The following is a 22,272-nucleotide window of genomic DNA, read 5'->3' on the forward strand; positions in this document are numbered from 1 at the left end:
GTGGCGCACGGGGACTACATTTCCCAGCGACCGTGGCGCCAGGAGCGGAACCGGGAAGCGCGAAGATGGCGGTGGATAAGGAGCTGCTGGAGCGGGATCTCTATGGGCTGCTGGGGATCGGCGAGAAGGCGTCCGAGAAGGAGGTGAGGGGCGCGGACGGCTCGGGATGGGCTCCTTCTCCCTCTTCCATCCCTTTCCCGGTGTCCTCGGGAGCGGCGGGTTCCCGGCGCGGCGCTGCTCTCCAGCGCTGGGCTGAGGGGCTGCTCCAAGCGCTGCTGCGGGACCGGGGCTGGCAAAAGGGAAAATCCCGGTTTTGCTGATATTGGCGTTGTCATATCCCGCTTTTATTTGAATTGACCTCGTTCCCCCAGTTCACTCCTCAATCCTGCGGGACGGAACCCGCCTTTGGAGGAGGAGAGAACTGCGGGGTTGTCTGGGACATGTGGGTTGGTCTGGGACATGTTGTTCTCGCTTTGTTTATGTGCTTCCAGAAGGGAAATTCCCGTGTTGATCCAAAAATCCTGTTGTCAGACGTTTGTCCGAGCGCCCAAAAGTCACGTAGTTAATTTCGTGGGGTTGCAATTACACGTTTGTGGTTTTTAATTGAGTTTAGTTGTTAGTCAGTGCTAAACACGGGAAGGAAGCTCCGAGAGAGCTGCAGAGGGGCTCGGGCCAAGGGCCGGGAATACCAGGATAAAAAGGGAATGGCTGCCCACTGCCAGAGAGCAGGGTTGGGTGGGACACGGCGGGGGAATTCTTGGCTGAAATGGGAAGTTGGAGGTTGGAGCCTGGCAAGGAGACGCCTCTCCTTCAGCTGGACTCTTTTGCAGGAGGTGGGCTCATCTGCAGGGCTTTTCCTGCACATTCCCAATCCCGGGAGCTTTGTCCACCAGGTGGGGCCGGGACACAACTTTTCCCACTTGTTATAGCAGGGAATTGGTTGGGAGTGGGAAAGAGTGGCTTCCTTTTTTCCTTCTCCCCCTTCCGCCCCCCCTTTTTTTTTTTTTTCCCTTTCCACTTTTTTCCCCTCCATTTCCCCATTTTTCATTCTCTTTACCTCTTTTTAAAATTATTTTACTTTTCCACTTCTCTTCGTTTCCCCGTTTATTTTCCTTTCCCTCTTTTTTTTCCTTTCCCCTTTTTGGTTCTCTTTCCCCCTTTTTGGTTCTCTTTCTGGGTTTTTTCCCTTCCTCCATTTTTTTATCATCTCCTCCCTTCCTGCCCCCCCCTTTTCTTTTTCCTTCCTTCCCCTTTCCCTTCCCCTTTCTCTTCCCCTTTCCCTTCCCCTTTCCTTTCCCCTTCCCCTTCCCCTCTTCAGTTTCCTTCCTCCATATTTCTTTCCTCTCCCCCTTTTCCCCCCTCTCTCCTCCTTTCTTTTCTCTTCTCCCCTTTTTCCTTCTCTCATTTTTATTTTCCCTCTCCCCCTTTTTTCCCCCTCTCCCATTTTTTTTTTTTAACCTGAGTTTTACCTGCTGCAACACAAGACACCTGGAAGCCAAAACAGCTTTTAAAAGCTCCAACTCCTTCCAGACACATCCATGTCCCGGGCCCAGTAGGTTTCCCTTGAATACAGGGATTATTTTGGGTTTCCAAACGGCTTTTTTTGGCAGAACCCAAGCAGTTTCCCCCCAGTGACCCCCAGTGTGGCCCCTGCAGGTGAAGACAGCGTTCCGGCAGAAAGCCCTCACCTGCCACCCGGACAAGAACCCCGACAACCCCCGGGCAGGTGAGAGAGATGGGGCAGCTCTTCCTGCTGCAGTTTTCCCTTCTCCAGGCTCCTGGAAGTGCCCCTGCTTCCCTAAGTGCTGAGGGGATGGCTGGGTGGGTGTCCCTGGGGATACACACAGGGCTGGGAGTTGCTCCTGTTGGTGTTAACTTTGCTTTTTAAGGCTGAACAATCCCTGCTGGGTTTAGAAACACCAGCAGTAAGTCAGTGCTGGAATTACAGCTGCAGCCCTCCAAAGCTTCCCAACCTTTGCCTGTTTGGACACTGCTTTGATCTGTATCTCTCACAGTCCAAACTTCACCAGCACTCCATAAATCCTTTTATCTGTGGGCAGGGCAAGGAGGAGTTCCAGCTGCCTGCAGCGAGGGATTGCTGTGAATGGAGGTTGCAGAATTAGCAGTTACTTTGTATTTTGTGTGTCAAGACTGATAATGCATCTTTCACATAAAAAATAAATACAATTTGCCAGTGCTTGTAATGGGACAAGAGGAAAGACTTTTAAAGGATAGATGGCTGTAATGCAACAACTTCCAGTACAACATAAGCAGGACTTCTTGTTGAAGGAAAAGGACTGAGAAGGAGAAGGAAATTGTGAGCTCCAGCTAAATGTGGTATGAAGGAGATATTGCAACCCAAAATGAAAAGAATCAGTAAGAAAAATTAAGTTTGTGTGTTCCAAGATTTCTCTTAAATTTAAACAATCCCATTTTTTTTGCTTCTTTATTTACTCTTAAGTTTGTGTAATACCTTTGAGTTGAGGCTGGAGGTTGGCTTACAAATCTCTTGCAGAGGTGATTTTTGTTCCTTGGAGAGACCTTCCTGCAGGAATTGTCTTTCCTGGTTCTTCCCCAGGCCCCTCACCTGGTTTCCCTCATCTTGCCCTTATTTCTTCTCATTCCCAGCGGAAATTTTCCACCAGCTGTCCCAGGCCTTGGCCGTGCTCACAGATGCAGCAGCCAGGGTAAGGATGCTCCCTGGGCAAGGGTGGGATTTTGGGATGGTGCTGGGAACTGTAATCCTGCCTGTCCTGCTTTCTGCTCTGACAGGGGCTCATTGAATACAAATCTCAGCTATTATTCTGTTATTCCCCCTGCTTCTCCATGAGATCAAATTTCAGGTGCCAGGTAAAAGCTTGGAGAAATGTGGTGTTTGGGATTTGCTGCTGGGAGCAGCTCTGCCCTGAGATTCTGCCTTTAATAATGTGCTGGACTGGGGCATATCCTATTTAATAACACCATCCCTGATTGAGGAACACCAAATTCCCATGGCAACATCTGCCATTCTTGTTGAGTCAGGGGCTGACAAATGAGTAATACCTGGATGCAATTCCTGAGGCTCCAAGCTTTGCTGTCTAAGGGACACAGGAGGGCTTGGATCCTTCTGGGGCTGTGAGCAGGTGGCTGAGAACCCACTGCCCAAGGCATAAAAGAACCTGGAAATGTTCCTGGAAAGAATAAAACCAAAAAAATGAGCAAGGAACTCTCTCCAGATTAGCTCAGGAGAGGGAAAAGTGTTGATTCCAGGTGATAGAAGCTAAAAACATGAGCTCCTCTTTTCGGGTACTGGCAAAGCTTGTAATCCAAGAAGCAGCAGATGCTTCAGCCCTGCTGACAGGGGTTTCAGTCCCTGATGTCATTGTATTCCCTGTTTTCCAGTTTCTCTCCTGATTTCTGTAGTTTCCCACTGTTGTGCTGGTTCCTTGGCAGGCAGCCTATGACAGGGTGAGGAGGGCGAAGAAGGAGGCTGCAGCAAGGACACAGAAACTCGATGAGAAGAGGAAGAAAGTAAAGCTTGGTAAGAAAATCAAACTCTCACATTCTCCTGAGGTCTCCCCTAGCTGGCTGCTTGCATTTCTCCTTCCACAGGGTTCAATCCATGGAGGATGACTCTGGTTCCTTCATCCCTAGTATAGTCCAGTAGACCTGGAATCTCCTCCCACAGCCATAGCTGGGGTGGTCCTGCTCTGGGAATTAGGGGCTTGAGGACTGTCAAGGCTCCTTTGGTGTGTGGGGCCAGAGGAGAGGCAGCAGAGCTGTCAGGATATTGGTGTAGCTGCAGCCAAGTTTGTGATCTATCCATCTTCCTCTGGTCAGCAGGGAAGATTCAAGTTCTCTTTGGATTGTTTTAATTTTGTTTCTTTCTCTGCAGATCTTGAAGCCAGGGAACGGGAAGCCCAGTCCCAGGAGAACGAAGAGGAGGAGATCAGGATAACCAGATCATTAGAAGAAGAAGTAAGGATAAATTCTTAGTTCTCTCTGCTATTTTTGAGAAGAATTGCTGGAAGTATTTCCATTCATGATGAAGTCCATGGGATGAGGTTGTCAGGAAAATTAATCCACAAACATCAGAGGTTTATGTCCAAAAAGGAGACAGAGGAGTCCTTTGACTTTATTGGAATAAAGGGAGAGGCCATGGGGCATTGCCCTGGGATCTCTCAAAATTTTGGAGGACACAGCCTCCTTTTTATCCTAATTTCCTGGCCCCACTTCCCTTCTCTCTTTCCCCATTGGCTGAGGTACTTGAGAGGTACAGACTTCCCAATACACCTGATACTGAAGATGTCCCTCTAATGTATAACCCTCCCTTTTAATTTTTAAATCTTACACAATTTAGGGGTTTTTCTTCCCCATTGTTTCTTTGATCTTTCAATGTCTAATTTCATTTCTCAGCAAACCTAAAGTTTATTTGTAGAAGCAAATATCTTTTTCCATTCATCAATCAGTGGAATCCTTCCCATTGTTTCTTTTATCTCCCAGTGCTAGTTGTATCTACCAACAGAACCACAGCTTGTTTGTAAAGACAAATCTGCTATTCCTCTCAAGGTGCAAAAAAAATCTCTGGAGAGCAGTCCTTTAACTTTTGGGATTAAAAGGCTCTGTCAATCAGAGAATCCTGGAATGGTTTGAGTGGGAAGGGACCTTACAGCCAATCCAGTTCCAGCCCCTGCCATGCTCAGGGACCCCTTCCACCAGACCAGGCTGCTGCCTTTGGAGCTGTCCCAGGGGATCTGGCAGGAGGGGTGTCCCAGGAGATGTGTGTGAGGCCCAGGCTGTCCTTGGAAGTGTCCAGGTGACACCGCAGCCCTGGCTCTGTGCCTCAGGTGCCCGTGCTGTGTTCCCTGTGCCGCAGATAATCCGCCTGCGGGAGGAGGGCTCCCGGCAGCTGGAGGAGCAGCAGAGACTGGTCAGGGAGCAGATCCGCCTGGAAAGGGAGCGGCACAGCCGAGGTGAGCACGGGGAGCACCTGCAGGTGGCCTTGGGCTCTTTGGCAGCTCTCCACCCTGAATTTTTCCCACCTTCTTGCAGGGAAAAATGCCTCAGAACATGTCTGCTGCTTGTGTTTTTGCTAACCTGTTTGTAGCCTTGATCCTGGCAAGTCTGTGCTTCCTAAAAGGGAAAAATGCTCCCATGGAGTATTCAGTCTGTGCTGCAGTTCCTGTTGCACGAGATTTTTGGGACTGGAATGGTCCAGTGGAAATCCCAAAGTGTTTCATCATATGTATGTTCTCAGGGAAAAAAAATGTGCAAAATGCTGAGGAATTTTCACCCATGTCCTTTCATTTTTTTAAAAATTTTTTCTTTCTTTAGGCAAGGAGGAAAGAAATGGAGCAGAAGGCAAAATAACTCCTAAGCTCAAGGTAAGACATCCTTAAAAAGCTGTGTTTTGGTGAAAACTGATAGAACATGGTGGAAAACAAAAGGGACATTTCAACCCCGCTGAGCTGGCGCATCCTTTTTTATACTGGAGATGAAATTCCTCCATGGAATGTGCATCATCAGGTGAACAGCTCCTGTCCTTGCTGTTAGAATTCCTTCCTCACTTACCTTTTCTTTGTCTGCTCCAGATTTCTGAGCCTGGGATTGAGTTGTCTGTGCTTTAAGCACAGGGAAACATCTGCTAATTACCCTGGCAGAGCCATTAGCATCCTTTCAAGTGCGATCTTTTTTTATTCCAGTGAGCAGCGTTTCTCCCTGTTCCCCAAACAGTTTGTTCCCTGTGCTCACTCCCATGCTGAGATCACCGTCTTGGCAGGCCTGGGAGTGTGGCTGGAAATAGCAGACGTGGTGAATGTGCAGGGGGGTGGGAGCTGCTTGAGCAGGCAGCACATCCAAACGGGAAAAAATTAACTCCTGCCGTTTGTTCCCCAGCTCAGGTGGAAATGCAGGAAGGAAGATGAGACTGGAGGGGGATACTCCAAAGATGTGCTGCTGCAGATCCTGCAAAAGGTCCTGTCTGACACTCTTCCCTGTGTATTACTGGGTCTTCCCCTGATCTCAGTGCTGTAAGGACAGTGAATTCTGGGAAGCTGCATATCACAGAATCATGGAATGGTTTGGGTGTGAAGGGACCTTAAAAATGATTCAGTTCCACCCCTTGCCACAGGCAGGGACACCTTCCACTATCCCAGGTTGCTCCAAGCCCTGTCCAACCTGGCCTTGGACACTTCCAGGGATGGAACCACAGCTCCTCTGGGCAACCTATGCCAGGGCCTCAGCACCCTCACAGGGAAGGATTTTATCCTAATTATCTAATCTAAACAGGTAATCTGGTGTAAACAGCTGGTTTGAAGCTATTCCCTGTGTCCTGTCGCTCCCTGCCCTTGTAAACTGGAGTGGCTCATTTCCTTCCCTGTTCAGCTTTCTTATGCAGTTTTCAAAGCTCATCAGCATGATCGTGGAGTCATTAAGGTTGGAAAAGATCTCTTAAATCATCAAATCCAACCTTTGAACCAAGTTGGATCCTTTGATCCCTGAGCTGGGAGCTGTTTCCCAGCAGAACAACTGCAGACTCTTCCCACTGGATGCTGCCTGCCCACTTAGTCTGGCTGTGTGGTTGTGGTGCACTCGTCCTTCACTTGAAGCACTCCACATCCCTGCTGTGGCAAGTGCAGAGACAGGCACAGACAAGCCTTTGATCTGATCAATCCCACCCTGGCATCTTTTCCCTCTGAGCTCAGCAGCCCTCTTGCACTGGAGAGCCAAGTGTGTAGCTCCATGCCTTCCCAGATTATTTCCTGGAGGGACAGAAATGGTGGGATCAGTGGAAGCAGGACAGAAATGGTGACAGCTCAAGCCTCATGGTTGTGAAAACACAGGTTTTCTCTTTGTGTTCATTTGATAACTGAACTTGACATCTCTCCTGGCTCTGTAATTAGCTTCCCTTCCTTTCTTTCTTCCCACAGTATGGTGATGTGCTCAATTTGTTGATCTCCAGCAGGAAGACTGGGAGCGCAGTGGTGGAATTTGCCACGGTGAAGGCAGCTGTGAGTGTGCAGAGGCCCTGCTGGCTGTGCTGGGGGTGGCACAGGACAGGTGACAGCCAGGACACTGCCCTGTCATTAAGGCAGTGGAGAAGGGTAATGAGAGTCAAAAGGCACGGAGGGAGTGGCACAGCTGGAGGCACAAACCCAGAGATCAGGCGCATAAACAGGTTGTGCATGGAACAGGCTGAGGGAAGAGGCACTGCCTTAAAAATCAGGCACTGAGCACTTACTCAGCTCTCTCTGAAGGTGAAATGCCTTGGAGTTGGGCTTATGTGTTTTGGAGGTGATATCAGGCATTTGCAGTGAAAAACAACCCAAAATATCTTGACTCACTGTGAGTTATAATAATTCATGTGGCTGTGGGAGCAGAAGTCATCAGTTACCCTAAATTGTAGTCGTTCCATGAGCTTGGGCTGTATGAGAGTTTCCTTGTTAGCTTTTCTTTCACTCGTATCCAAATGATAAAACCCCCCAGAACTGTGTGTGACCTGTATATCAAAAGTGCTGGCAGGGGTATGGACCATTGAGGTGCTTCTCATGTGGGGCAGCTGTGAAAGCTGAAAGTTATGGAATAGTTTGGGTTGGAAAGATCCTTAAAATCTTACAGAGTGGAACCATAGAATGGTTTGCATTTGAAGGGACCTTAAAAGACCATCCATTTCAAGCCCCCAGCCGTGGGCAGGGACACCATCCACAATCCCAGGTTCCTCCAAGCCCCTTCCAGCCTGGCCTTGGGCACTTCCAGAGATCGATCTTGTTTGTGCCCTACTTGGCCTTGAGGCCATTCCGGGATTCTTAGGGACTTGTGAGGGAAGAGAGTGGGATCTGAAATTCAGGTGGTGATGGAAGGGTGTTTCCCTGCCAGGAGATGGCTGTGAAGAATGAAGTTGGTCTGCTAAATAACCCCCTGAAGATTTCCTGGCTGGAGGGCCAGCCCCAGAGCCGCCCCAGCACCGTCCTCCCTGACAGCACCAGCCAGCCCAGGAGCTCACAGGTAAGGAGATGGAAATCTTGTGCTGGAACAGCCTAAATCTCAGGGTGCTGTCAGATAGAAGCTCTTGGGGCCAGGCCTGGCTTTCCCAGCAGCCCTTTCTGTGCTGGATCAGTGGCTTTCTAAAGGACCTCCTGCCTGGGCCGCAGCACACTGGGAGCTGTTTGGATCTTCACACATTCCCTTTCTCCCAAGTGAAGAGCAAGGATGTTCCTTGCTCAGCCCAAAGCCTCCAGTGCCATTCTGATGGGATTTTTGGAATCCTCTGAGTGAGAGCTGCTGAAAGGTTCCTTTAGAGAGCCTTGGTTGCTCACTGCATTCCCAGGAGGAGGAAGTTTCAGTGCTGGAAGCAAACCTCTATTCTTAGGGACTGCAGGAGCAATATCAAACTAAATACCCTTTTGTGTTTTCACTCCCTAAATATTTTAAGCTTGTGAGATTGTTCAGTGCATTCACTCTCTTGATGTTTCATTAAGTATTTTATTTATATTATTTGTAATTATGCATCAAAACACCTGATTGTTATCCTGTCCATGTAGGACCAGGGAGAGTCCTGCAGCCACAGGAGAGTCATCAGAATGTTAGGAAAAAACACAAAAAGCAGAATCCAAAGCATGTTATTTGAGAATTTCTCACTAGTAGAGAGTGAGAACTGGCTCATTCCTACCAAAGGGGTTGCTGGTGCAGTTGGAGCTTCGGTAGTGGATTCCAGTCTCTGTGGGCTCAGATCCCTGAGTTTGTCTTGGCCTGGTTCCATGCCCAGAGCTTGTTAGTGTGGAAGTGCAGCGTCTGCCTGCGGTGCAGGATTAGTGTGGTGGGGCAGCAGGGAGAGCAGGAAAGCAGCACACAGTGCTGGTGACTCACCTCTGCCCAGCACAGCTCCTCAATCCCACCTGGCTCTGGGAATGCTAAAGGCCCTGCATCCTGCCCAGGAGTTGCACAGCTGGTGCTTTGCTGTGCTCTCTGCCGCTTTTAGCTGTAAGAAGCTGCACTTTCTGGGATTGCACTGCAGCCTTCCATCTCCAAGCTGCTCCCTTTCCTGTTTTCCCTTGTTCCCACTCCAGACCCTCCCCAAATCCTCCTGCTGCATCCACTGGGACACTTCTAAAACCTGCAATGTGTTTACAGCTCCTCTTGGCTGATCTGCTTCCAGCTGACTTAGCTTGTACTCTCCAGTTCAAGAGTGTGCTGATGAACTCCCAGATCCCTGTTCCCTCTGCCTCTTCCCTTCACACCCAGCCTGGCTTCCCAGCCACCAGGCTCCACGTTCTTGCTTCCAGGCTGCACTTACCTCATTCTGATTTAACCTGCCCTTGCTTCCTATTCGCTTCCCCCCTCTGTTTTTGTCTGAATCCACCCCCGTTTTGTTCCCACTCTGTGCAAAAGCAGCTCCTCTGCTGCTCTGCTTCAGGAAAAAGCCCAAGCCTGCAGTGTTCTCATGGCAACACCCTCACTACTCATCCTCTGCTCCCTGTCTGGGACAGGCAGCCAGTACTCCCTGCCTGGGAGAGCCAGCCAGGACCTGAGAGCCAAAATCCACGGGTAAAGGACAGCCAGACCCCAGCCAGGGGGTTTGGGAGCAGTTCCCAGGTGGAAGCTGCTCATCTTCCACAGCCTTGTTGTCTCCTACAGCAACAGGTGCACGTTGTGCAGCAGTTCCTGGAGAGCTGCTGCAGCCAAGCAGGCTCCAGTTCCCCTTGGAATTCAAAAGCTGTGGCTTGGACAGTATTACTCCAGGCTATTGAGAGCAGTGGCTGTGTGATGGTTCAAAGCACACAGTGGCTGCAGAGAGCTTGTTTTGCCATTCCAACAGCATGCAATGCTCAGTTTAGGGAAGATTTTCCCTGCTCCTGCAGTGCAATCTCCCTGCCAGGGCTCCTCAGCCATTCAGCCCTGAGAAAAGCCTCCTGCCTGGTGTTCTTGTACCTGTTCTAAGCTCCCTCAGAGGTTTCAGAGGGTTTATTTCCTATTATCTGACTTTGGGAGGTGAATCTCGCAGGGTAAGAGGCAGCTGTGCCTTCCCTGGAGTGTCTCTGCACTTTGCTGTGGCCACTTCCAAAGCTCCTGGTGAGCTGGGGGCATGGAGGTTTTATTATTGTTGTTTTTTAAAAGAGCCCTAATAGTCAAAAAGGTAAGAACTGGTAGTTTCTTTTAGCAGTTTGTTCTGGTGCTGCCCAAAATGTTCTCAGCCTGGCAGAGCCTTTCCCACTGTCCAGCTCGGGGTGGGCAGCTGTTCCTGTCTTACCCCAAGCTGTGTGAACTCTCCTCAGTAGAAAATCAAGTCCCAGCTGCTTTGTCCTTCCCTCAGAGCCACACAGGTGTCCCTCCCCCCATCATAAAACCCTGCAGTGCCAGGGAGAATGGACCTGGGCCACTCCAGATACCCTGTGCTCCTGGTGCCTGGGATTTCTGTGGCTTGTTCCCAATGAAATGAGGCAACCAGACACTTCCAGTCACAGATACATTTATTCTTCTATGTCTGTACAGCTGGGAGCTCAGTGCATGCGTGAGGCAGCAGTGTCAGAGACATCTCTTCTCCTGCCAGGAGGATAAATCCACTGCTGGTGCTGTATCAGGAGCCTACTTGGATGCTTACCTGTTTCCAGGCTGGGAGTGCCACCTGCACTGGAGTTAAGGGAAAAGAAACCCACAAAGAGGAAGAGAAAAAACGGAGGAACAGCTTTGAGCTTTCACATCCAAACATGGTGGGAGGAGAAGCCCCAGTTCCTGTCTCTCAGCCCTCAAAGCTTTGGCTTTGGGGCGCAGTGCTGCTGCCTCCTTGCAGGCTGCCTGCTGTTCCACAAGTGATCCATGCCAAATCCCTCTGTGTCCCTGCCCCACAGTGTCACATCCCCAAAATAAGTCTTTCCCAAAAAATGCCAGTCTTCCCTGAGGATGGGACGCGCAGTCCGGAGTGGGAAATTCCCAGGGTGGAGAGTGGAAAGTTGGCCATGAGACAGCAGACGGTGCTCTCACCTGAGCACAGAGCCCGTGAGCTCTGCTCCAGAGGATTCCTTGGCAAGGACAGGGATGCGCTGTGGTGGGTGAGGCGAGGACAACAAAACAGGCCACACACGACAGGCATGCTCCAGTATCCTTCCTCCTGCTGGAACGGGAGGAACTGGCAGCAGCAGTGAGTAACTGGGATGTGATGGACAGTGAATACCTTCAAATGGCGTAATCCCTCGGGTTCTGTTTCCTGAGGGTCTGCAGCACATCCTCGAGGAGAGATAGCCCCAAATCCACTTTGAAGGACAGGAAGGGGTCAGCCAGCTCAGGAAGAGTGGTGCTGTTTGGGAGACCTGCCTCTGAGGTGCCGTGGTCCGTAGCCTGGTCCTTGTGCGTGGGAGTGCCTTTGTGGTACGGAGCAGTCTCGGAAAAGGAGAGGTCGGAGTGGGAATCTGTGTGGTCGATGATGTTGGGGCAGCTGGAACTGTCCAGGTACAGCCGGGGAGGCTTGGGAGGGGCTTGTGCCTTGGCCAGGTTCTGCTCGCTCTGACAGGACAGGTACTCAGACTTGTCCTTCAGATCCCTCAAGCATTCCCTCTTCTGGCCGTCCGTGTCCAGAGTGTGGCTGTTCTGGTTCAGGATGATGACTTGGTTGCCCAGCTTTTTGTGCCTCCTGAGGGAGAAGCGTCGGAAGAAGGTGGTGGACTTGAGGGACCCCCTGCGCCAAGTATCCATGGTGAGGAAAGGCAGCGAGGAGCAGGAATGCTGGCTCCTTGCAGGCAGAAGCCCAGGGATCAGCAGAGAGCCACACAACAGGATCAACCTCTTCCTGCCCCGTTCCTGGAGCTGCAAGGAGCACAGAGAGGCTGGTAGTGCAGGAAATGCAAACTCCACGCTGTGGCAAGGAGCACTTGGCTTGTCTCGGATCTGAAGGAGTCTCCCCCTGGAGTGGAGAGGAGCGGCGGCGTGTGAGCGAGCTCGTTAAACGTGTGCTGCGGCTCCGGGCTGGTGGGGAACAGCAGAGGCACAGTCACCATGAGAACAGATCTAATCTGGCATCTAGAACAGAAGGGCACTCGGGTGCCATGGTAACCAGGCACCTTCTGCGGAGGGGCACCGCCGGAAAAGCGCCGTGGGTGGCTGGGAACGAGACGGTGACTCAGTCCCACCGAAGGAACCCAGGGAATACGGGAGAAGGGGGATGCAGAAAGCGACAGTGCAGGAGACAACGTTGGGAGAACGGAGTGCAGGAGAGACTTACACCCTGTTGGAGCAGCCCGGAGTCCTGGAGTGGAGAGGAGAAGCTGCTGGAGCACTCGGAGACCAGGATGAAGAATCAAGTCCAGGGAGAGCTCAGCCAGGAGTCCAGGAATTCAGCCAGGTTGGACCCAGAATGCCAAAACTCCCCAGCGCTGCCGCCGCCGTCCCTTCATGTGCCACCCGTCACTGCTTCCCGGGCTGCGGCTCCCTGCGTGGATGTGTTTGTTTTGAGCCAAGCCCTTGCTGAGTCAGCCACGTCAGAAACTGGGTTTCACTCCATTGGTAATTGCCAGGATTGCAGGAAGTAGGTGTGTGGAGTGGTGGAGCCTCAGCCCACGCTCAGGCACCTGGGAGCACGTGCTGGGAGCCCACCTGGATCAGGCTGTTCTTCCTCCCGCCGCTCCGAGGGCTCCTTGTGTCAGCAGAGCTCTCAAGCCAGGCTGCAAATAATTTCCTGGCTGTTTTAAATTATAATCCCAGTGTGAGGTGGGGCTTCAGGTTTGTGTGGGTGATTCATCTGCATAAGTCTCAGGCAGCCTCTTCCATCCAGCCCAGCAAATTCCTGGGGTTGGTGGATGGGACTTGGAAAGATCCTGGCTGAGGGCTGATACCATCAGTGCTTTCTCAGACACTGCTGCTGCCAGTACCCAAAGGTCATTTTGCTCATGTGGCTCCTAAGACACCAATTAGACTCTTAATTTCCCTCTTGATGTTCCTTATCTGTTGTGGGCTTTCATTGTGTCCTCGCAGCCTGGAGGAACCACTTTGTTGGCACAGGATAAGGAATTGCACTCTCCCATGTTTCCATGCAGAGACTTATTTAGGCACTCTATTGCCTTTGTGTATCCCTTCTGCTTCCTAAGAAATCATTCAACATCTGGAGAAGCTGTGGCTGCCCCACACCTCAAAGTGTCCAAAACCAGGCTGGAGCAGCCTGGGCTAGTGGAAAATGTCCCTGCCCATGGCACAAGGTATGAACCAAATGATGTTTGGAATCCCTTCCCTCCCAAACCATTCTGGGATGCCGTGATTCTCTCTGATCACCACTTAACCCACTTCCTAGGAAAAGGAGTATGAAGGGTTTTTTCCCATTCACCTTCTGTCAAGAAACTCTTATTTCCACCTGAACTGTCAAGGAATGAGCTGGATGTTTCCAAGCCTTGCAGTGCTTTCATATATCCAAAATAGCACGGCCACCTACTAGTGTGGAATGGCTTTGGAAGCAGCGCCAAAGCACTGGAGCAGCTGTCATCTGCTGCCCACGTTCATTAGGCAGAGTCTGCAATCAACTGCCTTGACGTGACAGTTGCTGCCACACGCAGCAGGGAGGCTCTGGGAGCTTTGGGAAACTGTTCCATTCCTGTGTCAGGTTTGGGAACATCCCTGGTGGTTTTCTTTCTGCTTCTGCTTAGAATCGGGGAATTGTTTGTGGTGGAAAAGACCTCCAAGGTCATTGATTGCAGCTGTTAGAATCATGGAATGGTTTGGGTGGGAAGGGACCTTAAAGTCCATCCCAGGGCAGGGACACCTTCCACTATCCCAGGTTGTTCCAAGTCCTGTCCAACCTGGCCTGGAACACTTCCAGGGATCCAGGGGCAGCACAGCTTTTCTGGGCAACCTTTGCCAAGGCCTCAGCGCTGTCAGACAGTTGGAAGTTAGTCACTTCCATGACTCATACACAAAGGTTTCATTTTTTTATGGCATTAGCCTTTGTAACAGGTGAAGTGTATGCTGGACTTCGGGCACCAATGTTGTAGGTGCAGAGTGATCTTATCATCCAAAATAATTCCCCATTCAGCCTCATGGAATGCTGGCTCTGTGTCTGTCCCGCTTTCCTCACCAACCACACTCATTGCTGGTTATTTTTAATAATCATTTTAATAACAATTCCTGGTTATTTCCTGTAGCCAGGCAGCTTTCACCCACCTCACCCAATTTCTGTGGGATCAAACCCACAGAAATTCTGCCTGGAATGCTGGTGTTGTGAGGGGGATTTGGGGAAGTCTGGGAGCCTGTGCTACCCCTGATGGGCTGTGTGTGTTTCCTGCTCCTTCCCAGGCGTCGGTGGTGTCGGAGCGGGACTACGAGAGCCTGGTGATGATGAGGATGCGCCAGGCGGCCGAGAGGCAGCAGCTCATCCAGCAGCTCCAGCGGGAAGACGAGGAGGAAAAGTCCCACACTTAGCATGAGAGTATGGATTCTTCCCACCCCTCCGTCCCCTCAGAGCTGTTTCTTTATTTAAGTCAATAAACCTCCTTTTTTCTAAATGTATTGTGGGAATAGAAACTCCCAGGGACTGCAGCCCTTATCCCATTCCAGGTCTGGGGAAGGAATGGCTGGCTGAGGTTCACAGAGTGCAGGTGTTACCCTGTCAGTGTGTGTGCCCAGAGCAGCTGCCCCATCCCATGGGACAAGGTGTGAGAGGTGCCATCAGATCACCAAACCTTGGGGCTTTTAATTCCTGAAAGCTCATTCAGAAGCTTCATCCAGAGGGATTTGGCAACAGTTTTAAACAACCCACAGAAGGACATTGGTCTCTTTGGAGCAATGTTTTATTGGTGTTACCCCCATAGCAGGATCTGTTCACAGTCCCAAACATTCCAGCAGTGTTGGGATTAGAGCCTGCACCTGGAATAGTCACACAACACCACTTTCTGTGTTATTTTGGGAATCCCATGTTAGGCTTGGATGGCAGTCTGGGATCTGGAATTTTGGTGGTTCTGCTGAGATGGAAACAGGCCTTGCTGCCAAGGGAAGGGATTCTCAGAGCACTGGGAGTAGGTTTAGTGGTTGCCTCTTGGATTTCAGAGGTGAGATGAGATGGGATGGTGTCCATGCTTGCTGTCCTTCCCTAACCCCCTGCCCAGGAGAAGGGAGGCAAACAGGGCTGTTACTGAGCTTCCTCCAGGGCATGCTGAATACATGATTAAAATGTAAAAAGCTGGAATTTGCCAGACTGCCATCCCACTGAAGGCAGAGCTGGAGCCATCTGTTCCCTCTGCCAGATTCTGGGCATACCTTCCTCCCCCTGCTCTTGGGAAACGGAACAGGGATGGCAAAATTCCACTGGGTCCAGCTCTGCCTCTGTGCCATTCCTCCCCCTGCCTGAGCGCCTGGAGTCTGGGACAGGAAGGAATTAAGGGGGAAAAGTTTGCTGCCAGTCCTATAAGAGGATGTCCAGCAGGATGTGGTCCAGGTGCAAGGCAGGATTCTCCCTGGCTATTCCCTGTGGAGGCACCAGACCAGGGTCTGGCCCACGCCAGTCATGCTGACCACGCGGTAGCCGAGGCTCTCCAGCTTGTCCAGGACCACGCGCGGAGCGTCGTTCACGTAGTACTCACAGCTGCACCCAGGAGAGATGGGAATAAGGTGAGCTGGGGAGGGAGAGATGGGAATTTCCTGCTGGAAGTGAGCCTGCCTCGCTCCTGATCCCTCTAAGACCAGCAGCCACACCTGGCACAGGCGTGTGTGACACAGGGCCTTGGTTAACCCCGGGGGAAGGCACAGCCCGAGGTGCCAAACCACAGGAATCCTGTCCAGGAGGGAAGGATCAGGTTGAATGGGAATGTGGCTCAGGGGCTGGTGTCCAGAGCCACATGCTGCTCGGTAACTGGGCTGACACTGCAGCAGGGGGTTCACAGGTAAACACAGTGAGCACGTTTTTAGCATACCTGGGAATTCATGGAGGAGGAGAGGAGGAATGATTCAGGTGTTTCTAAGGAATGAAATCCCAATGTTCTACCCATGTCAGAGTATGTCTGTGAGATGGGTGGGTTTGAGAGACTGTTAGAATTTGGGGACTGGAACAAAGTGATGCTTTCAGGCAGGTGGGAAACATTTGGAAAGCTGGTAGTCATCCATCCTGCATGGATGTGCCAGGCAAGGTGGAGCCCAGGCTCCTCTGTTCCAGCAGTGCCTGGGAGCTGACACTGAGATCCTTGTCCAGTTCTGATTCCCCCTTGGTTTTTGCTGGCTGTGTGCCTGGAGCACATTCCCACGTTCCTACCCCTTGATCCCAGAAGCTCCAGGGCTGTGACACTGCTCCCCAGTGAAGGGACCAGGCACAGACTGGGCTGAATTGGCTGGGGACAGCTGAGCTGAGCTGAGCTGGCCAGTGGGACCTTTGGCACTGGATGTGCCAGCCTCTCCTCTGACATGACTTTTGGGATAAGGCCCAGAGCAGCTCAGCTGTAGCTGACTCACAGTGCCGGATAAGCAGATAATGATGGGCTGCAGGATCACTGGGGATCCTGTTTGGGCACCTGAACAAAGCTTCTCCTGCTTTTCCTACTAATAATGATAAAAAAAAGATCCAAAAGCCTTTCCAAAGCTTCTCCTGCTTGGATTTCAGACCCGTGCTGGAGCTGGGAGTGCTTTAAAGCATGAAATAACCTGAGATGTGAGAGATTTTCCAGTTTCTCAAGACAGACTGTACTTGGCTGTAATTATAGATGTGGTGTAAAGATAATGTGCATTATTATAAGTGTCTTTGAAGTCTGCTCTTTCTCCAGGAGGGTTGCCACATACCCTTCAGATTCGCAGTGGGAGCTAGTAAATATTATTCCCACTATTCAGAGGAAGTAGCAGAGGCAGGGATTTGTAGAAAACTAAGAAACTGAGTATCTGAGCTAAAAGCAGGAGGTAAGAGTTCCCAGGGCTTTATCCCACCTGTGTGTTGAGGGAAATGAAGATTGCACACTGTGGGTATCAGATCTGCTGCTGTCTCTGCGTGCATCCAGTCGGGATGGAGGGGCTGGGATACCTGCAAAGCCTTTTCTTCCAGGTAAATCCCACCCCACCCCTTGCCCCACCTGGCTGCCCCAAGGGCTCTGACCCCAAGAGAGAGGGCAGGGACCACATCCCTGCTCCCCACACCTTGTGGGACTTAATGAGGGGCCGTGTGTCTGTGCAGAGCTGTGGAACAGGATCTGTGTGCTCCCTCATTACAGGGATCTCAGCTTCACCTGTACATCCCAGTTTCCCAGCAGCTCTGTGCTGCTTGAGGTTTTCCCTCAGGCCCCCTACAAGGTCATGGCTAAAGTTCTGGGGCCCAAGGTGCTGCAGGAAGGGAGTTTGCAGCATCCATAGTCAGGTCCTGCTCATGAAGGAATTGGGGATGGAAAATCCTGCTCGTCCACAGTGCAGATCCTGGAGCTCCCAGCTATGGTTTGGACTCTGGAGGAGGCAGCTGGGCTGGCACGTGGCTGTGCTCCCGGGGGTGCCAGCAGCCACATTCCAGCCAGGGGACTTCCCCCGTGTGCCTGAGCAGTGGGGAGGAGGGACGTGCTGTGCCGCAGGGATGTGCCGCAGGGACACAGCGGAGTTCCCAGCTGTGACACAGGCCATGCCAAGGAGCAGGTGGGACAAGAGGAGCTCAAAACGCTCCGGGCCGTGGGGAGGAGAGAAAGGTGGTGAATCCAGCAGGGAGATCCCATAGGAAGCTCACATCCCTTCCCCAGTACAGGCAGAATGTGGTGCTTCTGTTCCTTACAGTGCTCCAGCTCCCCCAGCTGCTGGGGCAGGCACCACAGAGGCTTTTATTTATCTTTGCCTTCCTTTTCCGCCTGAATCCCAGGGATCCTTGTCCAAATCTCTCAGGATCCAGTTCCTTCTTGGAGCCTGTTGTGTTTCTCCGTCTCCCATCCCGTTGCGTAACTCCGGGCTCTGCACGGCGGGTGGCAGCACGACTCTGGCGCTGCTGCCAATCTCTGCCCCACCCACGGGCTTGGGAATAGCAGCACGGAGAGGGATCAGCCCGGCAAACCCCCCAGGAATGCAGCTGGGATGGGGGGGGCCCTCAATAGTTATATTTTATCTCCTTATTATCAACTTTTCCCACCCCACTCAGATTTTTAACGCTGCAGCAGCCAAGGATCCAGCCCTTGGTGTTGGCCAGGCTGGTGCTGCGTAGGAGGGTTTTCCCAGCTCCATGGACAGAAGCTGGGCAACTTTTGGGATGAGTTGCACCTTCTGTTTTAATGCCTCCTCCTTCTCCTACTCCTCCTTTTCCTCCTTCTCCTACTCCACACCACAGCACATGGGACACAGCAGGAATTGAGCTGCTCCTCTCTGTCAAATTCTTTTGCATTTGGGGGTTTGTTTTGCTTTGCCATTGTGGTTTCTTTGGTTTGTTTTGTTTTTTTTTTCTCACCCCAGGGAAAACCAGGAAGTGAGCTATCAAGTGAGGAAAAAAAAAGAAAAAAAGTGAGCCAAACCATGAGGAAGATGCTGAGTGGCACTTGGCATCTCTGAGTGGCACTTGGCCAAAGGCTGGGGTCAAACTCAGCGTGGTCAGAGGTGGGGACATGGAGAAGTGTCAAATATCCACAGCTTGGGAACATGCCTGTGGAGGGGTTGGGAGTCAGGGTGACACAATGGGAAACAGCTCCAACCCCAGGGCTCAGCTGCCCATGGAAAAGATTTGGGAGCTGTTGGGAAGGGCTGGCTCAGGTGAAGCCTTGAGCTGCACTGGAGAGTGGAGTGGGATGGACAGACAGACTGCAGCTGGGAGGGATGGATGGACAGAACTGGGTGAGCATTCTGGTGTCTCAGCACCAAGAAAGGCACAGTCAGAGCCAGTCAGGGATGGCACCAAGAGAGGGAAAGGGGGGTCAGGTGCTAAAACAGGGTCAGAGCAAAGGAAAGTAAAAAACCAAGTGAAATAGCAGGCAGCATTTCCTCATTAACGGGACACATGGGAGTCCTGGGATTAACTGTACAGCTGGAAGGTGCTGTGGGGGATTCCAGGAGTGAAAATGTTCTGCATTTCTTGGGAAAATAAGGAGAGAAGGACTTACAAGTTGTTCCCCAGTGTGCTCCTCTTTGTGGCCCCCAGGATGCTCATCAGGTGGGGATCCGAGTGCTCGTCGCCCACCATGGTGGGCCCAGCCTCCTGTGGGACAGGCACAGAGCGGTGAGTGACACGTGGTGACACTGCCACCCCCTGTTCCCAGCAGGGGCCTCAGTCCGGGCCACTGCCAGGAAGGTGCAGCTGCTCACCCGGGAAGGTTCCAGCCTCAGCTCAATGCCAGGTTTCACACTGGAAATGTTTGCTTTGCCCCTTTGGTAAAGAGCAGAGCTTCCAAAGTCTCTGAGGACAGACTGAGCCCTGCTGCTCCAGGCTGTTCCCTCCAGTGCCAATAATCCATGTATCCCTTCCTGTACCTCATCCATAATCACTCAGTCAACTTGTTCAATCCCAAATGCCACTGCCAGCAGATGCTTTGGTGCTGCAGCATCCCCACACGTCCCCATTCCCAATCCACTGCTGTGTCCATCACAACTCCCCCCCTTTGCTCATTTGCTGTTTTCACTGTCCCACTGGTCTCACTGTCTCCCTGCTTCCTGCCCCAAACCACACCAGCAGATCCAGGCTTCTGGATGTCGGGAAAAGGGAAACCCCAGATAACCACAGAGCTGTGGGCTCCTACAGAGTCCTGCAGGATGTGGGTGCTGCCAGCGCCGGGGAGTAACGATTGCTTTGCGGCTTTATTTGGCAGGGACAGCAGCGATCCCACCGGTGCCCCTGGACACTGATCCCAGCCAGAGATCCCAGCCACTGCCCCAGCCATGCCCACTCCCTTGGCCGCGTTTTCCACCCTGGAATGGCTCTTTGGGGACGAGGGAAAACCAACTGCGAGGACAAGAGGGGCCGTCCCTTCGGCATTCCTGGGATCCTGCCGCAAGTTTCCCAAGTGAGTCGCTCTTTGGGACAGGAGGGTTTGGGGTGGGGCACCGGGGGCTCTCACGGGGAGCTCTCACAGGTCCCCCAACCCTGCCTCACCCCCCGACCCCCCCAGCAGCAGCAGCAGGGCCAGCCCATGCCGGGATCGCACCGGTGGCACCGCGGGCTGAGCGGGTCTCACCGCTCGCCCCGGTCGGTTCCCGGCCCGCCCCCCGGTATCCCCCACCCCCGGGGGTCCCGCTGGGACTCACCAGGCGGATTTGGGTGCTAATGAGCAGGTACGGCATCTCCGCTCCGCCGCTCCCGCCGCCGCTCCAGGGGGACCTGCCCGGGGCCGCCCCCGGTCCCGCCCCGCCACCACCGCCCCCGGGCGGCGGGGGGGAAAAGGCTCCCGGTCCGGAGGGCTCGGGGGGCCTGGGGGGCTCCAAGGGATCCCTCGGGATCTCGGCGCTGCCTTCCCAACAAGGGACGGGCAGGAGGTGAAGGGCTGGAAGGGGATGGAGCAGGAGGGGACAGAAGGTGAGGAGCAGGAGATGATGAGCAGGGAGAGAATGGAGCAGGAGATGATGAGCAGGGAGAGGACGGAGCAGGAGATGAGATGCAGGGACGTGGAGGACAGGGAGATGTAGGACAGGAGATGATGAGGAGGGAGGCAATGAACCAGGAGATGATGGATAAGGGAGACGAAGAAAACGGAAATTAATAGCAGGGAGATAAAGGACCAGGAAATAACAGCAGGGAGGTGAGGACTGGGAGATGGTGGAGCAGGAGCCAGGCAGGTGGGCCCTGCAGAGCATTCCCACTCCCACCCCACAGTCTGACCAAACATTCCCCTGAAGGAGAATGTTCAGCATTTCCAACATTTTTTGGGAAAAATCTCTCTTTCTGCTGTTATTATCTGAGAACACAGGGGATTTAAATTCCTTCAGAATTGGAGAAGTTCCATTTCCTGAGATCAGGACAGGCAGAGGGGCTGCATATCCGTTACTATTGCTGTGTTATTAATTATTAATTGTTGTTGTTGTTGTTAATTGTTATTATTGACATTGTCAGTGACATGTTGGTTGGGTGTGGTGACATACAAGAAACCCCAGAGGCTGTTGGTCTCCTGTTCCTAAAGCACATCCCACAAATCCCAGTATGTCCATCAGGAGTTCCCTGTGGGATACCTCCCCCCTATGGGTTAAACATCAGCTTGTTTTCATCATTCCCATCCTCAGCACAGCCTCTTCCCCAAGTCCTGGAACAGCTGGAATGTTTGCTCATTGCTCTCCTGCCCCAGTGCAAACCTGTTGCCCAATGAACCAAGGGCACATTTCACCCAGCTGGGTTGGATTTTGACAGAATTCCCGTAATCCATGACCTCTCTGGACCTCTGCTGGACACGTGTGCTTTGTGGATATGCAGGGAATGATATGGATATAAAATCCAGACCTTTCCAGAAATTAAAGGAAAACTAGCCAGGGCTCCGGCAGCCTGTCCGGCTCTGGGTCTAACTCTTATGTGGCTCTTTCCTGAGGGAAAAAGATAGGAAGGAAAAAAGAGGAAATGAGAGGAGAGCTATACATAACACTTTAATATTGAATTTATTGAGGAGATACCGAAATCTGGGAGGCAGCCAGATCTCATCCATCATCCCAAAGCACCTTATCACCCTCTGGCTCCCAGCTGGCTGCTCCCAGCTCTCCTTGCACTGGGCTCAGAATTGCTCCCAATAATTCAAAGGGAAGCAGAAGGTCCTTTGGCTCTGCCCAAATCCTGCTGTCACCCAAACCCCCAGGAGTGGGGAGTACGCATGGAGGGTTTTCCCTCTCCTGGCTGGCACCTTTCCCTAAGGAATCCTTTGGCTCTTCCAGAAAAAGGTATTTCTAATTTCAGTGGTTCTGGGGTTAAGAAGTTCTTCCTGGGGGATCCCACCACATTTCCTGTAGAAGGGAGAATTCCAACCCCAAATGCTTGGGATGATTGTTTGGCCATTCCCATCTCCTTGGCCTATTCCACCTAAAATCCATTATCTCATCCCAAAAACTGCTGGCTCTGTGCCCACAATCCCACAGCCAGTCCCGTGCCCAGCTCCCTCCCTACAATAACCCTGTCCCGCTCAGCTCCCCAGATTTGGGCACCCCGAATTTCCAATTTTCGTCCATCACTGCTGCAAGCTGAACCCCAAACCCAGCGGGGTTTCCTACCACTTCTGGGAGCACCCACAGAGCGTGGGGCTGTGCGGGGACACCCGCCCTGTCCCCTGCACCCCCAGGCCGAGGTGTTGTCACCACGGCGGGACAGCTGCCGCGCTGGCAGCAGGTGACAGCCGGCGGCCTCGGGGGGTTTTTCCCGGGACATTCCGCGGACTGGGGCCCTGTGGGCGGGCGGTGACCCCCGCGGAGGGCGGCCCGGCT

At 52.3% G+C, this 22,272-nt stretch overlaps 3 protein-coding genes across 5 annotated transcripts; 1 reads left to right on the plus strand and 2 right to left on the minus strand.

The window, feature by feature from the left end:
• DNAJC17 (DnaJ heat shock protein family (Hsp40) member C17) lies at nt 1-14,456 on the plus strand. Of its 2 annotated transcripts, none has more exons than XM_071428176.1 (11): nt 1-143; nt 1,657-1,726; nt 2,629-2,687; nt 3,433-3,520; nt 3,875-3,957; nt 4,856-4,952; nt 5,314-5,363; nt 5,875-5,952; nt 6,909-6,989; nt 7,855-7,983; nt 14,248-14,456. In XM_071428176.1, exons 1-11 carry the CDS (start codon nt 66-68, stop codon nt 14,371-14,373), a joined length of 939 nt encoding a protein of 312 aa, XP_071284277.1. In that variant the 5' UTR covers nt 1-65; the 3' UTR covers nt 14,374-14,456. The 2 variants fall into 2 exon arrangements, with proteins under 2 accessions (XP_071284277.1, XP_071284278.1); XM_071428177.1 differs by lacking the exon at nt 14,248-14,456 and adding an exon at nt 10,468-10,595.
• CUNH15orf62 (chromosome unknown C15orf62 homolog) lies at nt 10,428-11,664 on the minus strand. Its single transcript, XM_071428180.1, has one exon. It carries the CDS (start codon nt 11,662-11,664, stop codon nt 11,149-11,151), a length of 516 nt encoding a protein of 171 aa, XP_071284281.1. The 3' UTR covers nt 10,428-11,148.
• A 267-nt stretch (nt 14,457-14,723) lies between the features above and the next one.
• Nucleotides 14,724-21,258, minus strand: GCHFR (GTP cyclohydrolase I feedback regulator). 2 transcript variants are annotated; one of them, XM_071428178.1, is made up of 3 exons: nt 20,125-21,258; nt 18,987-19,081; nt 14,724-15,532 (listed from the first exon to the last, which is right to left on the minus strand). In XM_071428178.1, the coding sequence occupies exons 1-3, from the start codon at nt 20,734-20,736 to the stop codon at nt 15,409-15,411; spliced, it is 831 nt and encodes a 276-aa protein (XP_071284279.1). In that variant the 5' UTR covers nt 20,737-21,258; the 3' UTR covers nt 14,724-15,408. The 2 variants fall into 2 exon arrangements, with proteins under 2 accessions (XP_071284279.1, XP_071284280.1); XM_071428179.1 differs by lacking the exon at nt 20,125-21,258 and adding an exon at nt 19,189-19,881.
• Nucleotides 21,259-22,272: the final 1,014 nt, after the last annotated feature.

The sequence above is a fragment of the Agelaius tricolor genome, unplaced genomic scaffold, assembly GCF_023055355.1.
Source record: "Agelaius tricolor isolate 1412-34295 unplaced genomic scaffold, bAgeTri1.0.p SCAF_5, whole genome shotgun sequence".
Lineage (NCBI taxonomy): Eukaryota > Metazoa > Chordata > Aves > Passeriformes > Icteridae > Agelaius > Agelaius tricolor.